We start from the raw sequence: 22,977 nt of genomic DNA, 5'->3' as shown, positions 1-22,977 counted from the left end.
CTACCACGGCACACTTTTTACAATTAAACAAATCCCATGGCACACCTCTATCCCACTGTCCCACATAACCATCATTGATAGTTTTCCTTTTCAAGAACTTCCATGTTTTCTGTCCATTTTAGTTGCATGTTTACTTGTAATGTTTGAAATTCGGCTATGCAAAAAACGCAAGTCACGTAGGTACGGTAATGAGATCACAGGTGGCAAGAGTGCTAATTGGGTAATGAATAAAACAACAAATTTGCATCTTTTCTTATTTTTAGATTTGTTCTTGCAAATTCTTGCAATGCCACAGCAAATAAATTTGTATTTATCTATTTATTTACATGGCTCCAGACTAACTTTTAAGAGAGGTAGCACCGGTGTTAATTTCTACAAATGGTCACACCAGCACTTGAGTTGGTCACACTGGTCCAACTGAAAGAAAATTCGTTTTTCTTTCATGGTTTCTTTTTATCAGGATCTTGATGATTAAAATACAGTCATCTGAAGACAAACAAAGCCTTTTTCTACAATCAGAGGGCATTAGAAAAGATTTTACACAGAAGGAAAGTTCCATTGTATCCATAGTTTTAACTGTGGCATTTGCAATAAGATCATAGTAACCAAAAGTATAAGTAAAACCATGATTAGCAGTAACCATAAAACAAATTATGGCAATTAAATTGAAATTCTCTCACTACTATATTGATATAAGTCCATGGTAAATATTTTTTTTTATATCTGTGATGTGTGGATTGAAACCTTACAATTTCTGTCTGTTCATTGAGCAGATTTCTCCTTTATTCCTTTTCAATGCTGTTTAGAATGTTGGGGCCGTTTAATACAATTTTAAACTGGTTTAAGCATCGACACATTATGGGTTTTCATAGAGGTTTTAAACAAATAATCAATGCCGAATTCGCGACCCAGCCCGTGTTTCTCGCAGCTCTGTTTGTGATGATCTGTGCGGCTGAGCGCTCGAGACCGGTCCACGTGTAAATGCACGTCTCTGCGCTGATCTGTCCATTGAGGAGCGCTGACTGATCCGGGTAAAACTGTTTCCTTTCGCGTTTGGAACATTTGCCGTTTGTTATTTCTCATACGGAACAAAAAAAACGACAGAGCACAATCAAAGAGTCAGCCAACTTTGTAGTCGCACCAATGCGACCTCTTGCAAAGTTTAATCGAACTGTTAGATAAAATGGTTGAAAAATTAGTCTCAGTCCGGAGCCCTTATTTATTTGGTGGAATCTGATAATTTTGTGGTTGGGAAACACTGCATTAAAGGTGCAGTATGTAAGATTCAGAAACCCTTGTTATTAATGACACCAGTGGCCGTTAAGTGAACTGCAGCCAGCTACCTGTTGCTCGTGCTCGTGCACAAACTCCATAGGGACGCGAGCGAGCACTGACCAAAACAATGATGTAACGTACAAAGAGACTGAACGTCGTCATGCTGACAGATGAGATAGCATAATTAAAATTACAGAGTTATGATTGTTTTACTACAAACTTTGAGACTGTATATTATATTTGACTCTCCAATGCTGGAACAGGGCTAAAACAAAGTGTGGGTATAGGTCTGACTATGCAAGACTGTAGTTTGAAGTAATCACTTTTCTTTACATGATACATTGACTGCATTTATACGATAGCCTATGTTGGAGTTAGCTAGCTAGCCAGCTTTATCAATAGCTGTTAGCTAAATTTGGTGGATGATGACAGTAGCTGTTTATAAAATAGACTGAACATTATAAATATGTTGACACAATTCAGTATTGATGTGATTCCATCACAACTGTCATTTTGATATATCGATGTGCTATTGTTTTATAATAATAGATTGTATATATTTTCTGTATAACCAAGTTACGTTACATTAATGAATGGGTATTTTTGCATTATCTTGAACACTGTCTAGCATTCATATCATGTGTTATTGTAGTTTAGCTAAAATTACACAGATCAGTCCTTATGACAGTATATTTCACATGCTTTGCAGTTATGTAAGATTACCTGTCCAATAAGAAGAACGTCAATTCAGGGTCTGTTTTGATCCCCAAAACCGAACGAAGGTCCCTCCAGGAATCAAATGCCCAGCCGATGTTCACTCTAGTTTTCGCTCGACCACGACCGCGTTCCCGCTTAGCCAGATGGGATTCAGTAGATAAATGTTTTTTTTTTTTTTTTGGCTTACTCAGAGTTTGTGTAGGAGTCGGTGTTGTGCTGGGAGTCGGACGTTTGCTGGATTCCATCTCTAATTTAATGTTAACTAGTGTTGCAGACTGTCTGTTGACGCTGCTGAATAGCAGAAGAGAAGCATTGAGGCGAGGCTCTAGGGAGCGTGCATAAACGTCACATCCTTTGGATTTTCCCAGCAAAAGCGACCCGCTCCCTTCGCATGAAAATCAGCGTTGCGTTACAAGCCGTACACACATTGGCAAAAAATTGGTGAATATTACATTAAAAATTTTACATATTGCACCTTTAAAGATATCTGAACTTAACATTGCCACTTGTGCAAACCAAATGACTGATGTCAAAAATATTTTTAATACCTGTAATTAAATTGTTGATATCAGGAATGAACTTTTGCATGAGTAATAATGTAAATATTGACATAAAAAATTGTTTTTTACTAGTAAAAAGTACATAGCTGATATGTGTATTTGTAACTTGTAAGAAATTAATTATAGATATCTGTAATTGCCTTTTAGACGTGAATGACAGATAGTTGTGAAATTCTACAAGTGAAAATGCAGTTACAGATATCATTGTTTTTTTACCAGGTGAAATTCAAGATTTTTTTTTATTTAGAATGGGTATTTCCGTGATTAATAATGTGATTTTTCATATAAAAAATTAAGGTTTTTACCAATGCAAATGTAAAGGCTTATATATAAAAAAAGTTGTATCATTTCCACTAGTTGTAATTCCATTCCTGATATAAAGAATTAGCATTTTAACTGTTAAAAACTGAATTTTAGATATCTAAAATTCATGTCCTGCATGTAAGTAAATGCCTGAAGCATAAAAAACAATTACTCATACAGTCTTACTTTTTTTTGTCCAGTAGAAAAAAAGAAATTGTCAGCTGAGCGCTATCGGACTGTACTTCTGTCCCTCACAACCTCACTTTCATTTGCGTCAAATTAAATGTGGTATCCACACTGAGGTTGCACGCAGTAGTACACTGAGAAGAAACTGACAGGCTAAACCTAATGCTGCAAAATTTTTAAACTGCCATTCAAAAGCCACTTTTCCTCCATCAGGCCGGACGGTTCTCGTTGCTGAATTGTGTCATTCTGTACCAATCTGACAAGGCAAGAAATACGCATTTACATGACATTTTAAATAATCTATTTGTTCTCTACTTTTGACGTCAAACCGTGAAGAGGCATGCGCTCAGCACGTGCACACATTGGATGAGCCAATAAGAACACCAGGTAAGGTGTTTACATTCCATGCAAAATCAGCGTAATGGGCAAAAATCTACCCATGTCGACCGGGTTATTCATTAGCAGTTTATGGCCTTTACGGCAATAAATGAACACGGTTTATTGTGTTTACATGACCGCACGCGTTGTGGCTTATTAACCCTTTCATACGTACCGTCACTCATATATGACGGGTAATAACTGTGCCCAGCAGATTAGCGTCACACGTGTTTCTGCAACAGCCAGTTACGTTATAGGCTGCCAGATTCAAATTGGCTTTCACGCCGACACAGGCTGCGCTGGTCAAGCATCTGTAATTTATATTCGCTCAAACAGTTACTCATACAGTCTTTTAAACCACAGAATAAGTTTATTTTATTGACATATAACTCATCACCAATGTACCATGATAAAAAGTTTACAGCTCTTATACGCACAGTCAATACATCAAACACGATCATCCTTGATGCGTGCTGCCATTTGTTTACATTAGTAGCGGTTGTCATTTTTCAAACAAACAGCTACTCAAAGAGTCTTTTCAAGCACATAATAGGTTTATTTTATGTAACAAACTAATTGTCACTAAAGTACCAGGATAACAGTTCACGGCTTGCATATGTACAGCCATCATATCTAAACGCAGTGGCGGGCCATGCATTTAAAGTCTATGCCTTCAGTGTGATTCATGCCATTAAGAAAACACAGTTTCACAATGAATAAGACACCCTATGCCTTTGGGCATCATACATCATATCACAGCTAACTAACAATACCAACTGACATTTTAAAAACACATTCACGCACGAAAGCAAGAACTTGAAACAACACTTAATGCTCAAGCAAGCCTAATTTTAACTGCAGCATGACTGTTGTGAAATGAACATCTCCTAAACAGACAATCAAAATCATAATTTTTCATATGAATCTACCAAGGAGGTCTATCGTACCTGGAAAAATCTATCTAATAATATTTGTGATTTTAATGTTGCTTGCAATACATTTCGTTTCGTCAGGGTACACGGTTATGCTGCGTTCCATGCAAGTTGGATGTGGGATATTCCTACTTGATATCTCCGACCATAAATGCATTCCATTCCCCGATATTCGGAACTGCAACGCTCCCGTTAGCTTAGCAGGGGTTTGACTCTCATTAGAGATGTCTCCTAGCAACCCAACTGATAAACAATGCTGCAGCGCTAGCATCTGTGCTTCAGGTGTACGATTATAAAAAGAGATTATAATGTTTTATACACCTGTTTCTGCAAGCGTTTGTTAAACAGTCTTTAATATCATGTAATGTGGAAACACACACACACACACATACACACACACACACACAGTATATTTATATTTTTACATGTTTATTGTTTACATCTGCATAATCTTAGCAACTGAAACCTTTTGAATTTGACATTGAATTTTTACTTTAATATTCTATGTGAATTCAAGTAAGCAAGGGTGATGTGTAATTAAAAAGAAAAAAAAACTTTATTTGGCACATATAGAGTGTTGTCTTTTTTCCTTGTCAGTGCTGTCCAGCTGATTAAGAGGTTTGACTCCTAAACTCTTTTTTTTTTTTTTTTTTGGTCCTACATTTGTATAAATGTAATTCTGCTTCTGTTCACTCTATCTACCTTTAAAAAGTCTTATTTTTTCCACTAGATGGAAAATAATTTTTTCTCTATCACATTCCATCACAAAATGCAGATCTGAAATGTAGGTGGCACTCTAATGCATTTTAGCCCCAACAGATGTTCTCGTCTATAGACATTCAGTCTAATTTTCAGTTCATGTACTAGAAGCTCAATCTAGGTGTCATTAGAAATCTGAGATTTCCCCTTTGCGATGATATGCTGTATAAACCCCTCCTCTGTCTCTTTTACAATAGCGCCTATACTACTCCAGCCACCTTGAGAACTTGGCAGTAGAACACAGCAGATATTTTTGAACTTTGTATGACTAATTGCTTGCTATGTTCCTCTTTGTAAGTTGCTTTGGATAAAAGGGTCTGCTAAATGACTAAATGTAAATATAATTTTTTTTATCAACAATAGTCGATAACATATTTTTACGATGATTTGTTTAGCATGCTTTTCCTGCTGGACCGCATATTTTGTTCTGGACATCTATGATATAACACTGGATTATTCACCCACGCAAGCTCAATTAAAAAATGTCTTATTTTGTAAAAAACTGCCTAAGGTAAAAACTTTTTTTTATTTTATTAAAAATTAATGTCTATTTGGGGCTTTCAGCTGCATTGATCGGTGCATAAAAAAGACATTTGTATTTGATGTCTTACATAAGTTATATTTTAATTTGTGTTACTTTTGAAAATCTTTTTCGAACTTTGGTATTACAGCAGCAAAATAAACTATACAGTCACATTCCTGAGAATGAGAGCTTTCATTTTGATATATGACTATGTCCATTTAAGTGCTATGTGAAAGACTTTTATATTCACATTATCATTTCTACTACAATACTTCTAAGTGGTGCTTTTTTGACGCTGATGATTTCAGCCCTTATTTTGTTATTTTATGTAACATAAATGCAAAATTTATGGTATTCTATGAAAAGTTCAGATTCTAAGCTTTCAAGTGATACCCCATATGCCTGACTTATGTATGCGGAGACTTTAAAATTATAAGCGTAAACTTATTTCGCGTTAGAACCCCCCATGTGGACCCCTAAACGAGGACTTTTCAGAATTCAAATGGATCTTAAGTTTAGAAGCTGGGGGGCCTGGGTAGCTCAGCAAGTAAAGACGCTGACTACCACCCCTGTAGTCACCAGTTCGAATCCAGGGCGTGCTGAGTGACTCCAGTTAGGTCTCTTAAGCAACCAAATTGGCCTGGTTGCTAGGGAGGTAGAGTCACATGGGGTAACCTCTTCGTGGTCGCTATAATGTGTGGTTCTTGCTCTCGGTGGGGCACATGGTGAGTTGTGCGTGGATGCTACGGGGAATAGCGTGGGCCTCCACACGTGCTATGTCTCCACGGTAACGCGCTCAATAAGCCATGTGATATTTGCACGGATTGACGGTTTCAGATGCGGAGGCAACTGAGATTCATCCTCCCCCACCCGGATTGAGGTGAGTCGCTACGCCACCACGAGGACTTGGAGCGCACTGGGAACTGGGCATTCCAAATTGGGGAGAAAAAAAAAAGTTTAAAAGTCTGGGCCATGATATCAATGTAAGCCTTATGATCATCAAGGGAAGCAGCCACGATATCAAGTGATCAGCTCTGGACATCCCATATAGAGCCCTGTTGAAACACATGCTCCAGAATGAAACTACAATAGAGCAGCGGAAAATCTATATTTTTACCCACCTATTGGGAACTTAAATACATTACCTGTTTTTGTAAGTTCAGATCATTATCTCACACATGTTTGTTTAACTTTAATCGTGCACTCAGTAACTTTGGTCTTTGTGTCATCTTGGACTTACACTGACACCTAGTGGCTTGGATGCAGCATTGTTTAAAATCAATAGTTTTAAGTTTCAAATGCCACTGTAGAAATGTAGTATTCACAGACAGCCATGATTACTTTAATCAATGAGTAAAAGTGTCAAATAACAGGATGGTTACTGAGATTAAGCGAGTAGTATTTGGCTGATCATGTGATTTTAAATTGGCAGCCCCCATGTGCGGACCCTCTCCATGTAGAATAAAACAGCTTCTATAAGGTTACTGCCTTCATTTTAATTTGAGTGGTCATGATTTCCTACATACAATTTATGTAATTTAAAACTACTGAATGCAACTTTAAAGACTCCTTTCTTGCATTTAGATATTTGCATGAAATGTAAGATCTGACAGTCAATGTGAACTGAGCCCAGTCTTGGAAAGTCAATTTTCAAATGAATTTTTTTTTGTATTTGTGTCTCTCTCTCTCTCTCTCTCTCTCTCTCTCTCTCTCTCTCTTTGATTAGTTGGACATTATTGGACATGTCTATTATTTTTTTTGTGAAACCTCAGGTCTGTACAACATTAATGCTATTATTCTTGCCATAAGGCCCTTGCACCAAACAAATATTCACCGATTGTATGATAATATGTAGGTTTTTGATAGTTTATCTGTCACCAAATATGTATTTTCTAGAACAACCTATAATAACACTTTATTATTTTTAATTATACTCATGGCTATAACAAAATATTGATATTGGTTGAATACTATTTTGTATAGACCTTATTCGCAACAGTGCCATCTTTGATTTTTGGCAGGAATGACAACAAGGTTGTGAGGGATAGACTTATGTTGCATTCCATTCAATTTAGAAAGTCGTATTTTCCAACATTCTACAAGGAAAAGTGTAACGGAATGCCACTTGAAGTCAGAATTCCAAATGTTCAACTCCAATTTAGCCAAGATGCAGGTGTGTGATGTCACACAAACATGTCGGCAGTGGCAGTTCTGGCTTACTTGGTGCCCTAGGCGAGATCTGACATGGCGCCCCCTTAATATCAACAACAACATGAGAAACAAATCAATATTTAAGTCCTTTTTATACTCTAAATCTCCACTTTCACATCTGAAAGTCACATTCATGCCTGTTTGCACTAAACATGCCTGTTTAGTTTCACTTTCATGTCTGAAAGTGTAAGTGGAGATTTAGAGTAAAAAGGGACTTAAATATTGATCTGTTTCTCATCCACATCTATCATGTCACTTCTGAAAACATAGATTTAACCACTGGAGTCTTATTTCAACAATAACAGAGAAAACAAAATCATAACCAATTTCTGAAACGGACGAGCCCCCAATTTTGTTACGGTTCAGCTCGTAACCGTAACAAAAAAGGGTGATCACAAAATGGATACGGTTGCAAAAATATGTTTTATTACAAAGCTCTAGGGGAAAACATAATGAAACGAAAAACAAAATTGATGTCCAAACGCCGACCAATTCAACCATGGCCACGAGGTAGATGGAACAAATGAAGATCTCATGATGGTAGAGAAGTTATAATCCAAAGGCACTTGCCACCTGCCCATTCCTGCAAAAAAACAAGAAAAGGACAAAGAGCATCGAACAACCCCTCAACACCCCACTGGTTAACAAACAGGCACTTAAATACCCACAGCCCATCCAAACCAGGTGTTCACAATATCTCAGTCACAGACAGACAGCAGCGGATAACAAACAAAAAGAAAAAGAAAATAACACAGTAAGACCATGACACCTCTCCTAATAAAAAAAGGGAGGACCTTACCTAAGGGCCTCATTTACTAACCCTATTCACAAAAAGGTCAGAAATTTAACATTTTAAAATGACAACACTGTTTTATCAAATTTTCTTAAATTCCATCACCAACACATTTCAGCACCAACTCAACCTCAGCAAGAGTCACAAGGAGCACGGGACAAGGTATCAGCCAGGATATTGTCCACCCCCCATATGTGCCGAATGTCTAAAGAGTAGGGCTGTAAAAAGAGAGACCATCGAACCAGTCATTGATTTGGGCTCTGCAAAGAATGTAAAAAAAGTCAGTGGATTATGGTCAAAAATGGATTATGATGTCACATAAACATCAAAATGTTGTAATGCCCAAATCAATGCTAAGGTCTCCTTTTCAATTGTTGAATAATGTACTTGATGAGAATTGAATTCATGAGAAAAATAACTGACCCTACGGTGGTAGGTCTGATCACTGACAATGATGAAACAGCCTACAGAGGAGGTGCACACTCTGACACACTGGTGTCAGGAGCATAACCTCTCCCTCAACGTCAGTAAGACAAAGGAACTTGTGGTGGACTTCAGAAGAAAAGACAGAGAACACAGCCCCAACACCATCAATGGAGCACCGCTGGAGAGAGTCAGCAGCTTCAAGTTCCTGGGTGTCCACATCACTGAGGAACTCACATGGTCCATCCACACTGAAGTCATTGTGAAGAAGGCTCATCAGCACCTCTTCTTCCTGAGACGGCTGAGGAAGTTTGGAATGAACCGCCACATCCTCACACGGGTCTACACCTGCACTGTAGAGAGCATCCTGACTGGCTGCACCTCCGCCTGGTATGGCAATAGCACCGCCCACAACCGCAAAGCACTGCAAAGGGTGGTGCGAACTGCCAGACACATCAGAGGTGAGCTTCCCTCCCTCCAGGAAATATATACAAGGCGGTGTGTGAAAAAAGGATCATCACAGACTCCAGCCACCCGAGCCATGGGCTGTTCTCACTGCTACCATCAGGCAGGCGGTATCGCAGCATAAGGACCCGCACCAGCCGACTCCATGATAGCTTCTTCCCCCAAGCAATCAGACTTCTGAACTCTTGATTTCCCACGATCAAAATACATCAGCACTGCACTTTATTACCCTTACTCTTATATCTCACACCGGACTGTCATAAATTATATCATTATTATATTATATTCTCTCTTAACAACTGACTATCAACCGACAGCCTGAATGTCAATACAGTACAATACTGTACATTCTATATTTACTACTATATATACTTTTTTATATATTTTTATTTTTTACTTTTTTTGAATAATGTGTATCTATATAGTGCGTATTGTATACTGTACAGTGTATGTTATTATTTGTATATTGTTGAGTGTAATTATGTGTATATCAGATGTTTAAATTGTGTTGTGTTAATTTGATGTTATTGTAAACTGGTATTGTCTCATCACTGTCACGACTGCTATGTTGATCGGAACTGCACCCAAGAATTTCACACACCATTGCACTTGTTTATATGGCTGTGTGACAATAAAGTGATTTGATTTGATTTGATTTGATTTGATTTGACCGGATGGTCTACACCATTTTCATTAGTCTGTAATAATACAGCCCCAGCACCAACCTGACTAGCATCCACCTGGATCTGAAAAGGTGACCCAAAGCGTGGGGCAGCCAGGACAGGTGCAGTGCTAAGCAACCTCTTAACATTTTAAATGCCTGTTGGCACAGTAAGGACCACTCAAATTTTACTTTAATTTTCAGCAAATCAGTTAAAGGAGCTACTACTGATGAAAATTTGGACAAAAACTCCTATAATAACCCACCATGCCTAAAAAATGCATTAACTCCCTTTTAGTACTTGGTAGAGGGAATTTATCAATGGCCAGAACCTTAGCCCGCACAGGACGCACCATGCCTTGCCCAACTACTTTGCCCAAATAGGTTACAGTTGCCCTGGCGAACTCGCACTTCGCCAGGTTAATGGTTAATTTCGCCTCAGCAAGACATTCGAACAGAGCTCGAACATGGCAGAGATGTTGTTCCCAGGTCTGACTATAGACCACAACATCATCTAAGTATACAGCACAACCCTCTAGACCGGGCGTCACCTGGTTCATTAGGCGCTGGAAAGTGGCAGGCGCATTTCTAAGGCCAAAACTCATCACAGAATAAGAGTATAGGCCAAATGAAATGATGAACGATGCAATTGTTTGAGCACGAGGAGTAAGAGGTACTTGCCAGTAACCCTTCAAAAGGTTGAATTTACTGACATAGGTGGCAGAACAAATTTGGTCTATACAATCCTCCATACATGGCAGAGGGAAAGAATCGGGTTTCGTGACATTATTTAATTTTTGGTAATCTGTACAAAAATGGTAAGTTCCATCCGGCTTACCAACCAATAAACAAGGGGATGCCCAGCTGGAAAAGGATGGTTTAGCAATATTATGCTCAACAATATATTTAATTTCAGACTGAATATAGCTCTGCTTATCCAGTGAGACACGGTAGAAGCGCTGACGTATAGGTTCAGCTTCTCCAACATCTACACTATATTGCCAAAAGTATTCGCTCACCCATCCAAATAATTGAATTCAGGTGTTCCAATCACTTCCATGGCCACAGGTGTATAAAATGAAGCACCTAGGCATGCAGACTGCTTCTACAAACATTTGTGAAAGAATGGGCCGCTCTCAGGAGCTCAGTGAATTCCAGCGTGGTACTGTGATAGGATGCCACCTGTGCAACAAGTCCAGTCGTGAAATTTCATCGCTGCTAAATATTCCACAGTCAACTGTCAGTGGTATTATAACAAAGTGGAAGCAATTGGGAATGACAGCAACTCAGCCATGAAGTGGTAGGTCACGTAAAATGACAGAGCGGGGTCAGCGGATGCTGAGGCGCATAGTGCGCAGAGGTCGCCAACTTTCTGCAGAGTCAATCGCTACAGACCTCCAAAGTTCATGTGGCCTTCAGATTAGCTCAAGAACAGTGCGTAGAGAGCTTCATGGAATGGGTTTCCATGGCCGAGCAGCTGCATCCAAGCCATACATCACCAAGTGCAATGCAAAGCGTCGGATGCAGTGGTGTAAAGCACGCCGCCACTGGACTCTAGAGCAGTGGAGACGCGTTCCCTGGAGTGACGAATCACGCTTCTCCATCTGGCAATCTGATGGACGAGTCTGGGTTTGGCGGTTGCAAGGAGAACGGTACTTGTCTGACTGCATTGTGCCAACTGTGAAGTTTGGTGGAGGGGGGATTATGGTGTGGGGTTGTTTTTCAGGAGCTGGGCTTGGCCCCTTAGTTCCAGTGAAAGTAACTCTGAATGCTTCAGCATACCAAGAGATTTTGAACAATTCCATGCTCCCAACTTTGTGGGAACAGTTTGGGGATGGCCCCTTCCTGTTCCAACATGACTGCGCACCAGTGCACAAAGCAAGGTCCATAAAGACATGGATGAGCGAGTTTGGTGTGGAAGAACTTGACTGGCCTGCACAGAGTCCTGACCTCAACCTGACAGAGCACCTTTGGGATGACTTAGAGCGAAGACTGCGAGCCAGGCCTTCTCGTCCAACATCAGTGTCTGACCTCACAAATGCGCTTCTGGAAGAATGGTCAAAAATTCCCATAAACACACTCCTAAACCTTGTGGAAAGCCTTCCCAGAAGAGTTAAAGCTGTTATAGCTGCAAAGGGTGGGCCGATGTCATATTAAACCCTATGGATTAAGAATGGGATATCACTTAAGTTCATATGTGTCTAAAGGCAGATGAGCGAATACTTTTGGCAATATAGTTTATGTCATGCTCTATTAGATGGGTCTGAGCAGGAGCATCTGAAAATAGAATAGAAAACTAAAAAATTAATGACATCAACTCAGCTCTTTGTTGATCAGGTAGGTGTTTCACCATCTGCTCCAAATTAGCCAGTGTTTCAGAATTGTTTTAACGTGGCTGTAAAAGACAATCATCAGGTGTCACAACATCTTCTGATACAGCTGTCACTGGGGAAGAAACAGCAGCCATTGCAACAGCTACTGGAATTGTCTCAGCCACAACTGAACAGACATAGAATGGTTTTAATAAATTAGCATGGCACAACTGAGTACGTCTTTTATGCTCAGGTGTAGAAATTAAGTCATTCTGATCCGCTACTTTACGAACCACAGTATAAGGACCAGAAAACTTAGCACAGAAAGGTGACTCAGGCAGTGGTAGCAAAGCTAAAACCTGATCACCAGCACAAAACTCATGGGATTCGGTCTTCTTGTCAAACCAGCACTTCATTTTCTTTTGCTTTTTCAAAAAATTTTCTTTAGCCATCTCCCCTGCTAAAAACAACCGTCTTCAGAAACCATTCACATAATGTAACAAACTCACTGGAGGTTCATCCTCCTGTAACCCATCACGAAGAACTGCAAGTGGTCCACGCACTTTATGCCCAAAACACTTTATGCCCCAAAGTCACTGGGACTAAACCCTAAACTGTCCTGCAACACTTCCCGAGCTGCCAGCAACAACCATGGCAAACCCTCCTTCCAATCACGATTTAGCTCTACACAGTAAGCCCGCAATAGAGATTTTAAGGTCTGGTGGAAGAGTTCCAAAACTCCTTGACTCTGTGCATGGTAGGCATTAGATCGATTATGCCTCACCCCAAGCTGTCTTAACACCTCCTGAAACATACCAGAGGTAAAATTAGTTCCTTGGTCACTTTGAATGACCTTAGGAATCCCAAAAATAGATATAAATTGAGTCAAGGCCTTCACTACGGAACGAGTCGTGATGGAACGGAGAGGATAAGCAGCTGGATATCTCGTACTTTGACACATTACAGTAAAGAGGTAGGTGTTACCAGATTTTGATGGTGGTAACGGACCAACACAGTCTACTACTAAGTGTTGAAATGGTGGTTCCACAGCTGGAATAGGATATAAGGGAACTGGTTTGAGAGGCTGGTTAGGTTTACCTGTTAATTGACATGTTGGACAAGTTTTAATATATTGTCGAACATCTTTCTTCATTCGAGGCCAATAAAAGTAATGTAACAATTGATTATACACATAATTAACCCCGAAATGACCAGCTACATCTCCATGGGCAGTTTTTATAACTGTTTCTCTCAGAGATGTCGGCACAACAACCTGAACAGATGCGTGACCTAACAGTACCTCTTTGCCAGATAGCCACTTCCTAAGTAGTATGCCATCTTCAACTAAATAACCACTTGCTACTTCCCCTATCTTATTAAAAGGCAAAACAGAAGTAAACATCTCCTTTAAAGTGTTATCCTCCTGTTGAGCGTTAATCAACTCCCTGCGTGAGATGAAAGAAAAGAGAACAGAAAGGCCAGTCACAAACATCTTTGATGAATCTTCAGGTTGAAACTCTGAATCCTGCAAAACAGACTTATTTTTGCTCATAGCACTAGTGACTGCACAAGAGACAAACACATCAGGAAATTGTGTAACAACAGTTTGGTCCTCTAAAGAGGGAGAAGCGGTTACAATTGGTGTTGGTGGTACATCTCTCCAAACATGACCCCCAGCCAGATTATTACCCAAGATAACAGAAATCCCCTCTACAGGCAGTGAAGGTCGTACACCTATAACCACTGTACCACTAACCAATTCTGACTGAAGAACAACTGTATGTAATGGAACAGACAAACTTTGTAATCCAATTCCCTTTATCAGCACCTCCTTACCAGTACTTGACTCATTGATGTCCAAACGCCGACCAATTCAACCATGACCACGAGGTAGATGGAACAAACGAAGATCTCATGATGGTAGAGAAGTTATAATCCAAAGGCACTTGCCACCTGCCCATTCCTGCAAAAAAAACAAGAAAAGGACAAAGAGCATCGAACAACCCCTCAACACCCCACTGGTTAACAAACAGGCACTTAAATGCCCACAGCCCATCCAAACCAGGTGTTCACATTACCTCAATCACAGACAGACAGCAGCGGATAACAAACAAAAAGAAAAACAAAACCAAAGAAAATAACACGGTAAGACCGTGACACATATGGATTACTTTTATGCTGCCTTTATGTGCTTTAAGGAGCTTTAAAGTTCTGGCCAACATTCACTTGCATTTTATGGACCTGCAGAGCTGAAATTTTCTTCTAAATATATTCATTTGTAACCTGCAAAAGAAAGAAAGCCATGTTTCTGGAATGGCATGAGGGTGAGTAAATGATGACTTTTGATGAATTTTCATTTTTGGGTCTCTCTCATGTTATGTTAAAATTAGATCAAATGGGCGCCTGGGTAGCTCAGTGAGTAAAGACGCTGACTACCACCCCTGGAGTCGCCAGTTTGAATCCAGGGCATGCTGAGTGACTCCAGCCAGGTCTCCTAAGCAACCAAATTGGCCTGGTTGCTAGGGAGGGTAGAGTCACATGGGGTAACCTCCTCGTGGTCACTATAATGTGGTTCACTCTTGGTGGGGCGTGTGGTGAGTTGTGCATGGATGCCGTGGAGAGTAGCGTGAAGCCTCAATGCACTCAACAAGGTACATGATAAGATGCGCGGATTGATGATCTCAGTCTCGGAGGCAACTGAGATTCATCCTCCACCACCCGGATTGAGGCACTATGCCACCACAAGGACTTAGAGTGCACAGGGAATTGGGCATTCCAAATTGGGGAGAAAAAAAAAAAGAGATCAAAAGACTATTCGACAACTAAAATTTTTGTCGACAATTTTTGATCGTCGATGTTGTCGATAACATCGACTAAACGTTTCAGCCCTACTTTGGACCTGAGCCATATTTAGGCACCAGAATATATAGGGACTTGGGGGTTTGCTCTTTTAGATTGGGCCAGTCTTGGGTCTTCAGTCACACCAAGAAAAGACATTGCATTGTGCATATTTATAATGAGAAGTGAATACATATTAAGAAAGGATGTTAGAGCAGTGGTTCTCAATTTGAAATTAGAAAAACTCTTGCATTCCTTGCAACGTATTGCGCTTCTAGTTTACCCACTGAAATATTTTCTGGGTGGAGTTCCTGTTTGTTTGAGATTAAGTTATTTTAGTTGAGTGGTGGATTTACTAGTTGAGGGCTATTTACAACATACTCTGTATAATTGCACGTTTAGTCTGGTCGACTTTTCCTTAACACACAATATGCTTCAGAATTTGTTTGGACTTGTTTATCTGTCTGCAGTTTTGCAGTTTTTCAGTCTCACAGGTATTTGTATGTTGACTTAATTTCCATTTTAATTCTTCTGATACATCAAGCTCAAACATTTTATATATGACATGAGGTGATATGAATTTTACACTTTATCTTTTAATTTGTTGAAGTGTAGATGGTTATAAAGTTTGTTTTTGTTTTAGGACCTATGTTACATTCTGTTAACTTATTTCCTGTTTAGTGTTCAATTGTTGATCAGTTTTCAGTTTGATTACCGAACTGTATACTCAGCAGTCACCCTATAATCAGCCATTACTAATTAAAGTTTAGTAATAACCATAAAGACTACAGAGTAAAGATCATTAAGACTGCTTTATACAATTGCACAACCATTTTAGGTTTTTTCTTCTCATTTCTTCAGCACTGTAACATGGACATACTCTGTCAAATGTTCACTACCGCTTCTGTATCAGTAAACCTTTTTTGTTGCATAATATGGTTATGACAATAGATCGTCTTATACCAACCAAAAACATTTCTCAGTAGCTTGTTTGTGTGGATGTCATCGGCCCAACAAACCCTAAGCACCTAAACAAGTGGTCAGTTTGTGAGCCTGAACATCTCATAGTATGCTATTTCTGTGTTTGCTTATAACCAGATACTTGAGTGTTGTTGTTCTATACTCTCCCTTTATCAGTTATAAATCATGTGTTTAACAGGTGCACACATTGAATGCCCTCTCGAACTCAATCCACAGAGTGTCATAGTGAAGTACAACAGTTCTGTTGCAGTTAACTGTAGCACTACTGTCCTTCATGAGGGGCTGGGATGGGAAGCCACTGAGGGAGCTGTACCTATGACCGAAGGCAGTTTGATCACCTGGAACGTAAAAAACCTGAGACAATGGGACATGCAGCCAGTCTGCTACATAAACTTAAATAATGGAGAACAATGTGAATCTTTCCTCCCAGTCATTATTTACAGTGAGTTTCTATGTATTATAGGTTTTTTGTCTTTTCTCTGAAATTATTAAAAGAATATACTTTCATTTATGTAGAGAATCAGGTTGTTTAAATCTTCCTTCACAGAGACCATAGATAGTATGTCCATCAGCATGGTAAATCACACAATGATTGAGGGCAAACAGTATAAGCTCCAGTGTGACATTCAGGATGTGGCTCCGGTTAAAAGTCTAATTGTGAAATGGTTCAAAGGACGGTCTCTGGTGAATCTCACCACCTTCAATGCCAACACCAAGACTCCAGTGAATGTAACTACTACACTCTTGATCACTGCAAACAGAACTGATGATGGAGTTCAGTACAGGTGTGAAGCAGAACTGGAATTGGAAACAGAAGAAAGTGTAATGATGTCAAAACTTCTCTACATTCATGTAAACTGTAAGTCTCCTGAATTGGTAAACTGTTAAAATTTTAAAGAATAGCACACCTAAAAATCTCATCATTTACTCACCCTCATGTTCTTCCAAACCCCTATGACTTTCTTTCCTCTGTGTAACAAAAAAGGAGATGTTAGGCATTCACTTTCATAGCATGGAAAAAAGATGCAATGAAAGTGAATGTTGCAAAAATGTGGCGCAATGGAGCATCATCGTGTTACAGAAGTATAATAAAAGTAGTCCATACGTCTTGTGCATTATTTTCCAAGTCTTCTAAATTCATAGGATAGCTTTGTGTGAGGAACAGACTGACATTTAAGTCTCAATGGATTCTTTGCCTCCAGTGAGTTGTTAACTGCTGTGACCGGATCATTGTGTTAGAGGGTTGAAATCGAGTACGTGATTTGTTTGATTAATTGAAAAGATCCCATTTAAAAGAACGATTCGTTCACTATTCAAACATAAAAGAGAGTCATACAGGTTTGGAACGACATGGGGGGGAAAGCAAATAATTATGTATTTTAATTTATTTTCTTTGCCTTTTGTTTCTGGTATCTGGTAATGAAATGGAAACAGGAGGACCCTCATGATACAAGGGTACATGGGGGATGGCCAGATCCAATCACATTATCAACATCTATTTATAGCTGCATTTCTTCTGATCTATCAATAACGGCTGCTAATTAAATACTATGACTGAGTGTCACTTTTGTGCTGAGAAGTTTATCTCTTCCTTCTTCAGATAAACCAAAACACTCCAGTTCATTGGAGATCATCAGTCCAAATGGCAACGAGGTCTCACTCAATTGTACAGTGGTGGCAAACCCGGCTCCTATGTACACTTGGCACTCCAAACATTTGCAAGAGAAGATTACCTCGTCAGTGCTCACATCCTCTACACTTACTCCAGGAAACTACACATGTACTGCCACAAACTTTCTAGGAGAATCCAGCAAAGTGTTCATCAAATCTTCAGGTGAGCTATAATTTAAAAAATATAAATATATAGTTTTTTCATCTGTCTCTCTGACCTCTGTAAAAATTAGAAATAACAGTAATTATTTTTCTATTCTATTATAAGTGTACACTTAGAATAGCCTATATGTGTGTTACAGTTTCACTTAAGATTTTATAAATGTACAGCACAATTATTTCAATTGTATACAATTAAAAATTATTTAGAAATCTCAAACATATTTGGGAAAGCAAGAAAACCAAACACTTTGGTTGGATAAGAGTAGGCCTACGCACCGTCTATATTTGCATCTGTAAATTTGCTCAGATTTAATTAATTACTGCTTTAATGTATTATAATAAACATATGACATGTTATGACGACATATTATTACATTTAGAATATAAGGAATTTGTATTAATAATATACTGTCATGTCTTTTCATATAAAGACAAACCATTTCAGTGATGTCAACTCACTATTATGTGTCTTGGACTGTAGAGACAGGGATTCAGCATTGAAGCATTTTACAGTATTTCCAGTTGTATATAATCATTAACACTTCTTTCCTTCCACAGGTTCTCAGACCACATTCTGGGCTATTCATATATCCTTTCAATTACTGGTTGCATTAATGATTGTCATTTAAGGGAGATGAAAGGAAATGTTCCTGGTATTTCATTCTAATTTTCTTTTTCCTTTTATTTTGCTGATAAAGAATTTTCTGGGAATGCTAAATTGTTGTGAATTATTCTGTACATTACTGACTTTATATGCATGCTTTTTTATTTTTTATTTTTGGCTGATGCAGATGTGGAGAAAGAGTGTTAAGAGTATTGGGAACTAGGGCTGGGTATTGATACAGATTTCCTGATTCAATATCGATACAATATCGATTCATATGGGTATATGTAAGTTACAATGTCCATTTTGCTAACATATTAAAGAAATTCTCTCTCAGCTAATCCTGTAAATTTATACTGGGGACCTTCTTACTGGGTACATTATGAAATTATTAATTTTACACATTTTATTTCATTAGATTTTCATCATTTTGGTCACATTTTAGCTTTTTAAAAATGCACAAATTACATGTTTTCCATCAATAAATATGATTTCTAAATAAAATATATGTTAAATTGCAGATGTTATATTTTTGCATATATATATATATATATATATATATATATATATATATATATATCATATATCAGTGGCGGGCCACGCAATTAAAGTCTACGCCTTCAGTGTGATTCATGCCATTAAGAAAACACAGTTTCACAATGAATAAGACACCCTATGCCTTTGGGCATCACACATTATATCGCAGCTAACTAATAATAATAATAAACTAATAAATTTAAAAACACGTCCACGCACGAAAGCCAGAACTTGAAACAACACTTAATGCTCAAGCAAGCCTAATTTTAACTGCAGCATTACTGTATTGTGAAATGAACATCTCCCGAACAGACAATCAAAATCATAATTTTTCATATGAATCTAACAAGGAGGTCTATAATACCTGGAAAAATCTATCTAATAATATTTGCGATTTAAATGTTGCTTGCAATACATTTCGTTTCATCAGGGTACATGGTTATGCTGCGTTCCATGCAAGTTGGATGTGGGATATTCCTACTTGATATCTCCGACCATAAATGCATTCCATTCCCCAATATTCGGAACTGCAACGCTCCCGTTAGCTTAGCAGGGGTTTGACTCTCATTAGAGATGTCTCCTAGCAACCCAACTGATAAACAATGATGCAGCGCTAGCATTTGTGCTTCAGGTGTACAATTATAAAAAGAGCTTATAATGTTTTATACACCTGTTTCTGCAAGCATTTGTTAAACAATCTGTAATATCATGTAATGTGGAAACAAACTCATTTATCGATATTACATAGTAAAGTGAATGTTTATCACTTTGTATATCTCCCTGCGTGTCTACATGTTTGTGTAATATCATGCCCCTGCATCTCAGTTGAGAATTTCTGCAGGAGCCTACAAGTTGTAATTCTGATTTAAAGATGCATTCCAATGCACTTTTCCTAGTAGGAAGTTGTCAAATCCAACTTTCCGAGTTGGAACGCAGCACTACTTTTCAAAACTTGATTCGACACTGAATGCTCAAGCAGCCTAATTTACACCTAGAAATCTCCTGATGTTGCTATAACATGCATTGTTATAAAAGCACTTACCAATTTGCTTGAAGTAAAAATCAGTCCTCCTTGCCTGTTTAATAAATTAAGCATCACACAGGCATGCAGAACATCTCGTGCTTTTAAATCCATAAGGATCTCTTTCTCAATGGCGATAGCGGCAGTAATGACAGTTGAATCGTCACCAAGATCTCGCGCTCTTCGCTTTCAAATTATGTACGTCAATTATAGCATGATCGCGTCACTCAAGGCCAGCTAGAAGGCCTCCACCGGGACATATCCTAAAGATCACACCCACCAAGGACAAATAAATCTGATTTGTTGATGAATCTGACAATCTGACTATAGTTGCTCATTCATTTGCACTGTTGAGGGATTCTGAAGAAATTCTGAAGGCCTAATAGGGTGGAGCTCAGACTCACGCGCTGCTTCGGCTAAGGAGCATGGCTTCGGGCATGTGATTTGTGAAACAGTTGTCACACTTCGCTTGTAAGCATCAAGAAATATATTCTGACTGGATAAACTTTTTGTTTTTCTCTATTTGCTTGTAGATTAATTAAGAGTGGAAAGCGATTAAAAATACATAGGCAAAAAGATGATTGAGAATTAAAGGATGAAAAATATTTATTTATTTGGCATGTTAGGCCAGCAGAGAAGGCTTTGCTGGCCCTGAGAATTCGGCACTGTCTAAATGCGATCTTCCCATGCACGCAGCCACATCTACTTAATAGGTGCAGATGCGGTTTTCATTCACACTAACAGCAACTCAAACAGTCTTTTCAGGCATATAATACGTTTGTTTTCTAAAACAGACAAACTATTACAAAAGCACCACGATAACAGTTTAAAACTTGTATAATTTTCTACAGCTATAAAAACGAAATAAATAAAACAAAACTGCCAGTCACTGGAAGTTTTTTGTTTTTGCCACCATTTGAAATATATTCTAGAGACTGTTGTGCGTGAAAATCCCAGGATATCAGCAGTTACAGAAATACTCAAACTAGCCCATCTGGTACCAACAATCATGCCACGGTCCAAATCACTGAGATCACATTTTTTCCCATTCTGATGGTTGATGTGAACATTAACTGAAGTTCCTGACCCGTATCTTCATGATTTTATGCACTGCACTGCTGCCACACGGTTGGCTGATTAGATAATCGCATGGATGATTGTTGGTGCCAGATGGGCTGGTTTAAGTATTTCTGTAACTGCTGATCTCCTGGGATTTTCACACACAACAGTCTCTAGAATTTACTCTGAATGGTGCCAAAAACAAAAAACATCCAGTGAGCGGCAGTTCTGTGGACTGAAACGCCTTGTTGATGAGAGAGGTCAACAGAGAATGGCCAGACTGGTTCGAACTGACAAAGTCTACGGTAACTCAGATAACGCTCTGTACAATTGTGGTGAGAAGATCTTGCGGGTTGGCGCTGTTTTGGTGGCACGAAGGGGGACCTACACAATATTAGGCAGGTGGTTTTAATGTTGTGGCTGATCGGTGTAGCTATACAGTAGGTCAGCTGTATTATATAATGCTCCTGTCCTGAGATCACTATTGTTTTTAATTAGTGTAAACACTGTTGTCAAGTCATCTGCCACTGGGGATAAAACCTCCCTGGTGGCCCACTGGCAGACAAGTCAGAGTTAATCCTCATAGCAAAGTCTTTAATCCAACAGGGAGCTAAAGACAAATTTCCACATGAGTGGACAGTAAAGATTCAATTCATCAAAAACACAAAAGGTCAAAAACAGATGACCTGTGCTTGTGTGGCTAAGCTCTAGCTGACCCTCACACTTTTTCTAGTAAGAAAACACAATCAGTCCATGTCTTTTAAATAGGCATCAGCCCATTGCTAGGAAACTAAACCATAAAAACAAAGACACTGAAAAAGAGACAGAACACTCAAAATAACCTCTGTGAGCCTGCACAAATAAATGGTATGGCAGTAGAGTTCCAAGGATCCTCACTAATCCAAATAACGAATGGCATAATATTAATATTGTTAAGTGATATATATATTACCTGAACCAATTAGAAACAGTTTATTATGTGCCATATCATATAGTCAGGCTGCCGAAAGTGTCTGCTCGTCAAATTATGCAAAAAGTCCTTGACTAGATGTATTTATGTTTTACTAGAAAGATACTGTTTCACAAAGTGTCCTGCAGCCAGGTCAGGCACACTTCTGAGCTAACAGCAACATGCCGTGAAGAGGTTTTCATTACACCCCATGTCTATGTGTATGCAACTTTAATACTATTCATCTGATTCCACTGTCAGCTGATCAGCTATTAATAGCTGGAATTATTCATTATTTTTGTAACACAGGTGTCACATTAATGGAATTCAGCAGGAGGAATACAGAATCATTTTCAAGGTGGAAAGAATTTGGGGAATGACAGCTTAGCTTGACTAAATGGATAAAAATAATAATGGTTTAATGAAATGGTAGCACTTTACAATATGGTTAACATTAGTTAACAACATTAGTTAACATGAACAAACAATGAATACTTTTGCATACTTTTACAGCATTTATTAAGCTTGGTTAATGTTAATTTCATCATATGAACTAAAATTTGTATATGTTAACATTAGTTAATGCACAATGAACCAACAATGAACAATTTTATTTGTATTAACAAGCATTAACAAAGATTAATAAATGCTGTAAAA

At 38.6% G+C, this 22,977-nt stretch overlaps 1 protein-coding gene across 1 annotated transcript; it reads left to right on the top strand.

Moving 5' to 3' along the window:
- The first annotated feature begins 15,451 nt into the window (after window positions 1–15,451).
- Window positions 15,452–19,279, top strand: LOC127452232 (cell adhesion molecule 4-like). The gene is made up of 5 exons (XM_051717580.1): window positions 15,452–15,830; window positions 16,496–16,759; window positions 16,865–17,176; window positions 17,918–18,151; window positions 18,709–19,279. Exons 1-5 carry the CDS (start codon window positions 15,767–15,769, stop codon window positions 18,777–18,779), a joined length of 945 nt encoding a protein of 314 aa, XP_051573540.1. The 5' UTR covers window positions 15,452–15,766; the 3' UTR covers window positions 18,780–19,279.
- Window positions 19,280–22,977: the final 3,698 nt, after the last annotated feature.

Source organism: Myxocyprinus asiaticus, chromosome 14 (genome assembly GCF_019703515.2).
Source record: "Myxocyprinus asiaticus isolate MX2 ecotype Aquarium Trade chromosome 14, UBuf_Myxa_2, whole genome shotgun sequence".
Taxonomy (NCBI): domain Eukaryota; kingdom Metazoa; phylum Chordata; class Actinopteri; order Cypriniformes; family Catostomidae; genus Myxocyprinus; species Myxocyprinus asiaticus.
The sequence above is the reverse complement of the archived record's forward strand: the minus strand, read 5'-3'. Positions and strand labels throughout refer to the sequence as shown.

What these genes read in the sequence shown, in the direction of transcription:
- LOC127452232 (XM_051717580.1), top strand. Translation starts at nt 15,767, where the DNA reads ATGCTTCAGAATTTGTTTGGACTTGTTTATCTGTCTGCAGTTTTGCAG. An exon ending in GCAGTTTTTCAGTCTCACAG is followed by an intron (nt 15,831 to 16,495) that starts GTATTTGTATGT and finishes TGTGTTTAACAG; the next exon opens with GTGCACACATTGAATGCCCT. An exon ending in AGTGTTCATCAAATCTTCAG is followed by an intron (nt 18,152 to 18,708) that starts GTGAGCTATAAT and finishes TTCCTTCCACAG; the next exon opens with GTTCTCAGACCACATTCTGG.